Raw genomic sequence first — 12,648 nt, forward strand, 5'->3', positions numbered from 1 at the left:
ATTCCCCAATCTCTTAGATTTGGATATCTGCAGTGTATGTACATGTAAATCACCCTGTTATTCTAACCCATGTATAAACATAACTTTCAGCATAGTATTGGCAAAGAAATGCATTTATGTTATGATAGCCTGAAAGATTTGTCAATAATGACAAAGTCTTGATATACGATTTTGTGATCTAAAAAGCTTGCATTTGAAGGCATCCTAATACTTACATTAAGTTACATGGCTACATTTGAACCCTAAATTTGGTCTTAAAAACCTAACAACCAAACATTTGATAGACAAATGGAAAGTTTGGTATTTAACATGAGACACATCTGTTAAATGTGGCGGTGCATGTAGTCAGGGACAAATTCAACTGCCTATGTGTGTTGTTTACCTTAAAACGTAAAAACTAAACATTTTCCTAATAATGTAATTAGGTTATGGCACTAAAAACACATCAAACAGAAATGGTGGTTTTGTTTATATTAAATACTGAAGTTTACATAGAAGGAAATTAATGTCTGTAACTGTATTTGAAATACACACATGACTTCTATGCCACTACAAGCACATTGGTATAAGTTCATATTAGATGTTTATTACTCTACCAGCTACACTTGAAACAAATATGACCTGTGTTGCCCATGTCAATGTAAAAAGGGCCGTGTAATGTAAGAATGTTGGTATTTCTAAAACTGACTACTTGTCCCATTTAAGTGATGTGTGGTCTACCTGTTCGTACACTTTCTGGTTTGACATACATGTAGGTATACAATCCCAGTAATTGTCATGCTAAAAGGTGTGTGTTGTTTTCTGGCAATGTGTCTGTCTGCTTCCTGGTTTTGTGCAGATACAGTTACTAAACCCAACAAGGTGTGTGTGTGTGTGTGTCATTTTCTGGCTTTGTGTCTGTTTGTTTGTTTGTTTACTTCCTGGTTTTGTGCAGTTCAATTACAATTGTCACAACTAAAGGTGTGTGTGTGATTTTATGGCTTCTTGCCTGACTGCTTCCTGGTTTTATGCAAACATCAACTCATGACATAACACATTTACTACTTTTGTCAAAATAACAGTAAGTCCTTGGGTCAGAGTACTCATTGATCTGGGATGAATAATTTTGTCTGCATTCACTTCATTGGCATTACAAGAACATACTAGTAGTTACCAGCTCAACCTTTTGTACCATGTCATAACCACAACTTTACAGTGCTTCAGATGTAGTCTAGAGCTAGAGACTTATCTGGATTGACAAAGTAATTTCAGTATGTCAAATGTACAGTGAGATACTGAGGCAGACATTGATTGGACTTTTGTGAAAGCCAAACCACCCTTCTTTTGGGATAAATTTTGTCCTGGCTTAACGAGGGTAACCAAAACTGTTCATGATTTCTCTCTCTCCTAAGATTATCTGATGGCCACAGGGGTGGGGTTCAATGTTGGCAATGTCATAGCTACTGCATACATACAAAGAAGTTATGAACATTAACATTGATAACAGGATAGGCTTCAGCCAAGATGAATAGAATATAACATGTAACAAACAAAGGCTTATTATGTAAAGATAACACAACCAACAGACATATGACAGGAAGATGATAACCAAGTGACCTTGGAAAGGAGGAGTGACATTATATAATCACTTTTAATAAGCAAGAGATACTTTATATCTTACAGATTCCGCAATATCAATTATATACAGAAAAGATTCAATATGATATATATATTTATATATATATATAAGTTAAACCCATTATACACAGGTACAACAGCAGTCTTCACAGTGGATATATGTATCAAATATGTATGGACGGGGGGGGGGGGGGGGGGGGAGGGGGGGGGCAGACACAGCCATGTTCAGGTTATATTGAAGTTTATGCATGACAGAATGTACACACCCAATTACACAAATGTTTGAAGCTTTCAAGGAAACGGAAATCAGAAATTCTGACATTATCATAATCTCTCACAATCTATACAAATTGTCCAAGTGTGACCAAAAACCCATACAAGTATATTGTGTAACGCATGCAAAAATCATGACCAGATTGTATTAGCATTTCGTGAGTGGCCTTAATAGCATTAATATGCCTTTTATTTGACAGTACATTTCCTTGTGCAAGGTTAATTAGCGCTGACTGTACTTGCTACATGAAAAGAAAGCAATATATAAAGATCCCCTGTGGAGTTATTCATACTTAGCATCAGAATTCAGAATTTTCTTCACAGCAGTCACCTTTTCGTGGCAAGGTCTATTTCAAGAAATGCATTGAGATAACAAAAATGCGTAGGTTTGTCTTTACTTATTGAATTCTTAAAAGGCACAGAGAAGATTGCTTTAGTGAGGTATTGCATGGAGAGCTAATACAAGGTGATTTCAATTATCACAGCATTACATTGATAGAATATATGGATGTGTAATTTGTGAATACATGCTGACAGACTCAGAGAGACAGACTGAGACAGACAGACAGACAGACAGCTACATTACCCATGTAAATACAAAATGTATATGTACATTGCACCAGTATGCTAGTAGTAAATGCATGGTGATTTCATTATGATAACGCTACATACATGTACAATAGACAGATACAAAATGTAGATAGACAGATACATGAATTTCATTTCATTACCATAACACTACATACAATAGATAGATAGATAGACAGATACATGAATTAAATAATTACATGTATGTGAACACAGACACCAACAAACAGACAGACAGACAGACAGACAGATTACACATGTAAGTACATTGCAATGGTATGCTACAGATAGTGAATGCAAGGTGATTTTCATTATATACAATATATTGATAGAATACATGAATATGTGTGAACACACTGACAGACAGAGTGACCAACAGACAGACAGACAGACAGACATACACATACACACACAAACCAATATGATTGGCTTTTCTACCATAATTTGATATTCCAGTTGAAACGACTTCAATTGATTTGTTATCGAATTACAGATGAGTATCTTTCTTCCTGCTTCTTTCAAATGTGCAAGGATTTCCATCCTTCATTGTAAATCAACTCATTAGCGAGAGAGCCCATCACACAAAGAATACATCCTAGGCTACCCTTAGTGACGCAATTCACATATCTCTCTCTCTCCATTATGTATCTTGTCAATGGCTAAAGATACCTGCCAGGAGCAGAAATCCAATTATCACAAGATTCTTTATTTATCTCTTAGAATCAGTATGTTGTATAGAGATGTTAGTACATCTAATGAAATGTATTCCTGGGGAATATATTTAAAGTGTAGTTTTATTTTTCATCAAAACTAAACCGTCCGTAAAATCAGTTTGAATTTCATGCAGCTGTCATATCTTGTGTGTATTATAATCATTATAGTCATATGTAGCATAAAAATATGACTCAGGTTTGCTATACTTAATAGTTAAGTGTAGTAATGCAATACTTTATGCGACCTACTTAACACAATTCTAATGAGAGTGTGCTTTGTCACTCCCTGGGGTATAGTAAAATGTTCCATAAATTTGACTCTCCCTGTCATTAGTATTTACAGCTTGCTATCTGTATGTGTTATTCTTTGAAGCTATTCCATGCTTTTGGTTATCATTCCTGTAAGTGTTTCATGCTATGAATTATCTGTTTTCAAACTTGGCACAAAAATAAATGATGTATGTTTCTGGTTTTCAAACTTGGCAGTAACATTTATGATGAATGTTTCTGGTTTTCAAACTTGGCACAAAAATAAATGATGTAAGTTTCTGATTTTCAAACTTGCCACAAAAATTAAATGATGTATGTTTCTGGTTTTCAAACTTGGCACAAAAATAAATGATGTATGTTTCTGGTTTTCAAACTTGGCACAAAATTAAATGATGTAAGTTTCTGATTTTCAAACTTGGCACGAAAATAAATGATGTATTATATGCTTCTTATTATCTTAACTAGAGTTTATTGCCATAATTCAAACCACTTACTATCTACACTGCATAGTTATCATATCACACTTTACTGAAGATAGGCAATTGTCAGTTTTCTCGTAAAATCTGACCTACATCCAAAATGAACATCATCTTGTGCAGTCGGTATTTGGAAATCAATTTGTGAAATTTATGCGTCTATGACAACGTTAACGCAAGTTTTAACAGTATGGCTTAAAAACATGAAATGAAGACATACAAATACTTTGTATGTTCGTGAGAAAAAAAAATACATCTTAACAGACATCATATCAATTTTCCTGTGAACCGAACTGCCCAATAACACCTATATAAATATTTAATGTAGGTCATTACAATCTAAGCTGTCAAAACTCATTACCATGGTAACTGTCAGTAAAATGTGTCTTATTACATTTAACAACATGAACTTTTACAGGCATCCCCAGGGTATAGTACTTGAATAGTGTCCTGCCTTTGCATTAGTTGCCTTACTTTTTTGTGACTCTGAACACTGAATAGTATTAAAACCTTGATGCATTCCTAGAAACAGCTCACATCTTACGACACATATTTTCTTTTCATTTTGCCAAAGTCATTCTATATCATTATGACCCTACCCATTCAGATACACTGATTGGAATAACCTTTCTCTTGAAGGAAATCACTGTTCAGAGTTCCTAGTCTTGGGCTCTGAAAAAATATAGCGAAATTCTTCAACACTGAAGGCGGCAATCAATATCTTACAGACAGGTCAAGGCAAGATGTATGGTATAAATCAGAGATGACAATGACCTCGTAGGATATCATTAATACCATGATATTAATGTACTAAACGCACATTAGCATATTTATTATTAAATCACACTACATCATAGTACATGTAATTATTATCTGTAGATTAGGATGAGGCAAGGGGGAGGGGAGGGGTAAATTACCTAATTTCAAATTTGACTACAGAAACACGGGGGGGGGGGGGGGGGGGGAGTTTCAGTATTTAAAGGACATATCCACAATCAACCACACAAAGTGAAGGGTGTATGTAGACTAAACAGAACTGCGTGTTATCCACAAAACAAATGTCACACTTTAATACAAAGTATTGATTGCATAATGCTATACCAGAGTAATTTTTCTCTTTTCAAGGTGAAGAAAGTGAATTAAAGAGCTAATCACTTTAAGCTGTAAATACTATCAGCATTCATATTGTCATCACTGCACATGATTTATAGTGATTTGTAAGTGTATATTGATTTAATGTAAACACATATACAGGGTTTGAGTCTGTAAATGTACATGGTGAAGTACTGACAATGTATTGGTATTGTTGACAGGTTTCCATTAAGAATGATTCATATTCACTATATCAATATTACAGTGACCTCATGATGAACGATTATGAAAAAATAGAGAATCGTACGATCTGCTAAAATAACTGCAACAGCAAGTTTTATCCAAAGGAATCCCATTTTAAGGTTACCCTTTGCTATGATATGTACTTCAGCAATATTTGCCATGATGGCGCTCTACTTCCTGTCTGTGGGTACCTTGGGGGTATACTGTACATGATATAGGTTACTTGGTTAATCATCTGAACAATACAAAAAACATCCCTGATTTACAATTCTACAGAATACCAAGGGACAAAGCCCGAAACAGTACTATGACTCGAGGAGATGACACCCCCAATCTGAGCGAGGGCGCTGTATTCTCAATTTCCTGTTTGCAGTCAGCAATGGCCTTAACAGGCACAATCTGATTTAAATATTTGAAGGTTACATGTAGATCCTGCACTAACTGCACCTAAAACATTACTTGAAATCATTTTGTTACCTGTAATGACTTACTCATAAAATTGTACATCATGAACAATATTGAATCACCTGTAGGTAAACATATTTGTTTAGCAGTACACATAATATGATACAATAAATGAAACCAAATTGATTTTTGGGTCACCACTAAAATCAGTGGCCTCAACGTGATGACAATTTCAACCTGTTACTGTACTCTTTATGGATAATTCAAGCAATCTCTAATTAACATGTCCAACATTTACATGTAGATATTGGTCAATGAATATTCATGGTATTTTCACTGAGGGTAACAAATACTTATGAGTCATGAATATTCATTGCTCACCTACTGAATGTACATTGTTCAAATCCAGACATGGACATTTTGCCTAAAATATATAAGCTAAAACCTGCATATGGTATGTGTACATTTGTAAATGATGTCCTGCTACTGAAATCAGCTGTTACAATATATTAAAACGCCATGTTCCTCCATTTGATCAATACCTGTTATGGATTGTAAACATTTGTTTTGCAGTTTGCACAAAATCAACACTTCAAAACCTGGTTTACTTTTCATACTGAATGAATACAGCAAGATACAGAGTTGAATGACGTTCACTTTTGTTGTTTTCAAAATGTTGAGAGTCCATAACCTTTTATGTGATAAATTCTAAATATAATATATCATGTACACATCTGGTGTGTAGATGATGTTTATCAGTTCTGACCTTGAACCCCATTACATAATGTGTTACCCTACTGGACATTTAGCCTTGACTTCATCTGTCCTGAATTTACTGCTAAAACAGGCAATGTTCACCGGAAGACTAAATGTAACATATACATTTACGTTTTCAAAAGCTGATCATTTTGCAAATTTAGGTTGTTGTTTTTACTTGATAGATAACAACACTTTCACTGTTGAACACAGCATGATTATCATTCAGAGAAGTCTAAAAAGCTGAATGAATGTAAACAAAACTCTTTCTTCAATCCTGTTGTATTGGGCAGTAAAGTGCAATATCTATCCACAAGTTGTAAATAGGAGAATAGAAATTTATACTTGATTCTCTCATTTCTAGTAGTAGTTGCAAAATTACTATATTGGAATCTAGATTTTTAAAAGTGACTATGTAGCTTTTGTCCGAATCACTCAGACGTCATCACTGTAATGACGTTAGGCTGTTTGGTCAGGTGACCTCAAACTCATAACAACATTATGCTGATGAAGTCTGAGTGATTTGGACAAGAGCTCCATAGTCACTTCAAAAACCTAGATTCCAACATGGTAACTTCACTTCTACCACAAGTGAAATATAATGTTTTATCATAACATATTTCATAACATATTTCTATTTCTATATCATGTTTTAATTATGAACAGAACGACAAAATTAGGCTTTTGAAAAAATCCAAATCAGGACAACCTGCACCAAACATCTTATCATTCTAGAAGTCAAGGTGACACACAATGAAAGTGGTGGGGGTCTCGAGGTACATTTTTTTTTATATTTGACAAGTCTATCATCTTGACTGACAGTACATTACTATCAATATCATTTGAAATACCATGCATTGTCTGTATGTTCATTCTATCTGAGTTACAAACAAAGCCACATTATCCTAGCTGTTCATCCTAAAAGGTTGGTCCAAGGACATTTCATCTATTCATGATCCATGGTTTTACATATCTCTCTATAGTGTTGTTATTTATGGGCTGTATTAAGTAGGTACCATTTACCTTCAGGAGTATCTTAGGCTACACCAAGGTTCCCCTCTAAAAGTTATAAAATTATGATTTAATATACACAAAGCACAGTTGTATACATTACAATGTATATATATAACATACATGTATTTCACCTCCACGTTCTAACATCTTGAGTAGTAGTGAAATTGCCTAGAATCAGTCCTGTTCTACAAATGTGTGTGTGTACCTCTACTGTCTACACAATAAAATACCCCTATAGTAAGTAAGCATGGATTCCAGGTTTTTATGTTTGTTTGTTTACAGATATATTTTTACAATGTTGGCCAACTCTCACCTTCAAACCTTCAAAACATAAACCTTACTAAATCAGAAATATCCATATGGCCAAGTTAATGAATGGTTATTTGGGACAGTAGAAAAATAGTAGCCATAAAGTTGACCTTCAAGGTTGACCTCACAACTGACAAAGTACATATTTTAAAATGGTACCAGCAGTGTATGTACAGGAAGGAAACTAGCCCTTGACAACAGGAATACTCAATGTGCAAGACTTAGATAGCAACACTCTACTTGCAGTAACATGGTCACAGAGGAGAAAGTTCATTTTGATCTGAAAGTGAGGCTCTTGACCCAATTCTATGCTTTGCATTTCAGAAAGTTGTCCAGTTGACATTTAACTCTGGCATTTAACCTTCTTCAGGGCATGTCCAATATAGTGGTTGTGGCAGGATTAGGGATATGGTGGAATTGTACTTTCAAATCTAAAAGTCACACTCTCAAATCAATTTAGTAAATCGCATTCAAAAAATTGAGAAATATCTTTTTAGAAATCTATATTTCCTTTCTGACAAACAAGCTCCCTCTGATTTCAAGGCCAAGAGCATCACTTTCATTTCAATCACCTGAAATCATGCAAAAAGTATTTACTGCCTGACTGTATAATTATAATTTGATGTTTGAAAGTGATGGATAGTAAGTAATAATGCTGGTATTCATGCACGAAATACATGTTTAATAGAATTCTGTCAGTAATTTGTGTAAAAATTGATGGCAAACACCTTCGATAATGAACATGATGGATGTTGAAAATCAAGTACATGTATGCACGATATGTCATCATCTTTAATGTCTGTGATAAAATGTGACAATAGTTGATGAAATTACTGGTGATACATGATTATGTATGTATGTATGAGGCTAAATTTCCAGGGCGTTCTGTTCATGAAGGAAATGAAATGACTGCAGGATATATACATGTGTGTTTTGGGTTGGTATCCACAGTGTTCTATTCTTTAGCCTAGTTTAGGTAATCTAATGCCCTATAGTAAAGCATAGATTCTTGGCCATATATTTATGTTCAGTTTGTACAAATTATTTTGTTCGAAAATATCATATTGACTTTACAGTTAGCAATGACAATATACATTGTATAGTTTAGGCCGAAATCCGCTATGTTCTGTTCTAGAAGTAAAGTATGGACTCCTGGCCATACATTTATGTACCAATTATTTTGTTGGAAAATATCACATTGACTTTACAGTTAGCACTGGCAGCGTACATATATGGTTTATGCAGGTATCTAATGTGTTCTTTTCTACACGGATACAGAATGACTTGCAGTCAAGTATGGATTCACGGCCATAGATTTATGTTCGACCTGTATCAATTATCTTGTTGGAAAGTATCACCAAACATTGACAGCTAGCATTGGAGATATACTTAGTATGCACTTGGCTGGAATCTATGACGTTCTGTTCTATAAGTATACAGGCTGGCATCCATGCTGTTGTCTTCTATAGCACCTCAAAGGAAATGATAGACTCTGAAGAAACGCATGGATTCTAGGCCATAGATAGATTTATATTCATTTTGTTCTAATTATTTTAGAGATTATAACTAGCATTGACATTACAGAAGATATAAATTCCTGCCTCGGGATGAAATCCAAGGTGTTGTGTTCTACTTCTAGATGGAAATCAAACACCCTGCAGTAATGCACCCATACATCTACATTCAGCTTGTACCAATTATTTTGAACAAATTATTACCGGCAATCATGACATTAATAAGTTCAAGATTTCTGTTCCCCCTATACTTACTGTGATAGATATCCTGTAATGAACCACCACCACAATACTCCATGGCAATCCATAACTTCTCCCGTCGTAGGTAGCTACCAAAGTATGCTACGATGTTGGCGTGCTTGCATTCCTTCATCATTAAAATCTCCTGTTGGATTATTGAAAAGTCATCTCCTGCAAGGAAAAATAATCACTTATCAATATCGGCAAAATGTCATACAACACAGTATAAACAATATCTCTGTGGAATACATTACGTTGTGTGGTATCATTGCATGAAAGGGTCCCTGACCTGTCATATGATGACCTTGGCCTTGCTGGTATATAAATTGTAAACTGCATCTTAGCTGTAATAATGCCAGTAGACATACTTTGCTGACAAGTCTACAAGTCATTCTTCTTATTTATGTTTGCTAAAAAACAACAAGTTTCATAAAATAATACAATTGTGTATTTTGTGTACACGATCATTCGCATACAGCCAGGTAAATGTATCCAATTATGTTTTTGCTGTTGTACTGTAGTGCAATTACCAATTTAGTATGCACTGATGCAAGTAATCAATGGTACAACGTACATACAAATGTAATGCATTCATCGGGTTTACCTAATATTGGATGCAGTAATCCTGCCTGAAAAATCTACTCTTCCCGATCCCAGGAGTGACAATGACACCACCACAAAATCATATTTAATCAAATCTACATTCATTTCCCTGTGAAGTATTCACGGCTTTTTAACAATAGTACAAATGCTATGGGTTCATTTCCACAATGATACGGATGCCAAGGGCCCATTGATCAATTCTAGCTTATCGTTTAGAACCAAATGTCTACTGAAGATTACATATCTATTCTATTTTAGTATTTATATGGATGAACTAGACAACTGAAGGGTGGGGATTCTTGTAAAATGACATCATCATAGTATACATATTAATTTTCATATCATAAACACATGATATATATGGAGGTATTCATATTAATCTAACTTTTATGTACAAATGATGAACCTTTTCCTGGAATCTGCATATTTGTACAGCCATCTGATACTGTTATTGGTGTGTTATCATTTAGTTACGTTTCGTGTTTCATGAGATATGATTTATCTACACACACACACACACACAAAATGACAAATGACGAAATGTGATTATGCCAAATGTCACTATTCTTCAATGATTAGGTGTCTCCTAATCATGCTGGAGGTCTAAGGAAATATGTTGAGCATGCTGATGATACAGCTGCAGTGTTCTACATGTACCTTGAAGAAAAGTAACATTTGCCAAGACCTCTTGTAATTTCTGAGTACATGTACCTTTCTTGATATAAAAAAAAAAACATACTCAACTCATATTACATGTAGATAGTTTCTGTCACTGATGAGCATATAAGCTGGATGACATTTATTACTAATATAGCCTTGTGAATATGACTGCAGGAATATCACCATCAAGTGAAATGAAATTGCAAAACTTACATGTTGCCTTCATCTTAATGTAATGTTGTATAACCATTTTTGTAGCTTTAACAGTCAATAATTATGTCAGTATTATAGAATGTTCATATCACCAGTCATGATATTGTTTATGTGTACAGATACCAGCAGTGGTATTTTTGAATATTATATTTAATCTTGTTTTTCCCATACTTGTAGGTTTTGTGTACAAACAAATACCCCTTGGTAGAAAGAGAGATTTCAATACCTAATGACGTGAACGTTTTGTACTAGAACAATCCTTGAACAGAATATTAGCCCACAAGTGACTGTGGTTCATGTAATGAATCAAACCTTCTTGAAAATGTCTGCTGAGGTATGAAACTAGTAGATTTTTGCACTCCTTTACTGCTATATGTACACAGAATATAGTATCTTGAGATATTGTAGGAATAATGTATTGTTTATTGACCTAGAGGAGTTTGAACTCATTACAAGGTCACAGAGAATGGTGAATGTTTTAGTTTATAAATATGAGATGACATGCTGTGTTTAATACAAACAACTGCTATCAACATTTATGTTGTTCCCAAGTCACTGTCAAGACAAGCGACCTATCGGTCAGAATAGCTCCGCTGTTTTTTTTTAAATTTAATTTTTTATTTTGGTGACATGTAGAAGTGGTTCAGGTCATCAGCTCTTCACTATGCAGTTTTGTTTTAGCGATGCAATAAAGTGGTTAGTGGTTTCATATGATGTCTCACTATAAAACACATTTTACACAGAAGTTGGTAATGTATTGTACTTTTATACCATAGTCACCATTTTATAACAAAAATCTACTGTTATGAAAAATTGCACAACATCTCAGAAAAAAATGACTGGGAAATGCACACAAGAAAAAGAAAAAAAGAGGATTTTGAGGTTGGCTATAAATAATTCCAGTGTCTTACAGCTGTAACCCTGGAAAATTTTAATGATGAATGAAATAAACTAGGGATCTAAAATAATTTTGAGGCAATTTGAATTTCAATTTTCTAACAAATTTACAAAGTCAACAACATTCAACTTGTACTAGTTGTGGTAGATATATATAGGGAAGAAATGTATTAATCGCCATCTTAGTTTCCGTACGGCGACAATCTCAAGTACCCGGAAGAGAGTCATTCTCAGCCACACGTTACAGTGGTAACACTCGTTCATGTTCGGTTACCTTTCACAAAGAAAACACAACGAAATGGTTGAAATGATCTTTTTTTTTATTTCTTTTCATCACAACAACAAAATCTGCGTGATCAAAAGTGTTGTAAACTAAACCAGAAAGAATTATCGGACTGGCTAAACTTCCCGATGAACTGGAGTAATTATAAGGTCCTACTACTTCCAAGTAAGCCTCGATAGTACGTGAGAAAATCGTCTCAAACTAGCGATACAACTTTCAAAATATAACTTGACATGTCTTCATTTGTTAGAATTATACAATTCAAGACGGGTTTTCACTCGAAAACAACAATTCTGTGAATAATGACACTCTGAACGCAGCGATTTCTCGGACGATGTTACCACTGTAACGTATGGCTGACAACGACTTGCTTCCGGGTTAGTCCCTCATGCATACGGGTGGATTGTCGGCGATTATACATACATCGTCTGATATTTTAATTCACAGTATTTCTTGTGACCGGCGCCTGTCAGCAGACTCTG

The 12,648-nt window shown here is 34.6% G+C and overlaps 1 protein-coding gene across 3 annotated transcripts in view; it reads right to left on the reverse strand.

The window, feature by feature from the left end:
• LOC144453546 (mitogen-activated protein kinase kinase kinase kinase 3-like) overlaps nt 1-12,648 on the reverse strand; it is a 62,379-nt gene that overhangs the window by 32,504 nt on the left and 17,227 nt on the right. For all 3 annotated transcript variants that reach the window (XM_078144862.1, XM_078144861.1, XM_078144860.1), the window contains exon 3: nt 9,526-9,681. In XM_078144862.1, the coding sequence (XP_078000988.1) occupies nt 9,526-9,681 (156 nt within the window). The remainder of the gene's footprint in view (nt 1-9,525; nt 9,682-12,648) is intronic.

This window comes from Glandiceps talaboti, chromosome 2, assembly GCF_964340395.1.
Source record: "Glandiceps talaboti chromosome 2, keGlaTala1.1, whole genome shotgun sequence".
Lineage (NCBI taxonomy): Eukaryota > Metazoa > Hemichordata > Enteropneusta > Spengelidae > Glandiceps > Glandiceps talaboti.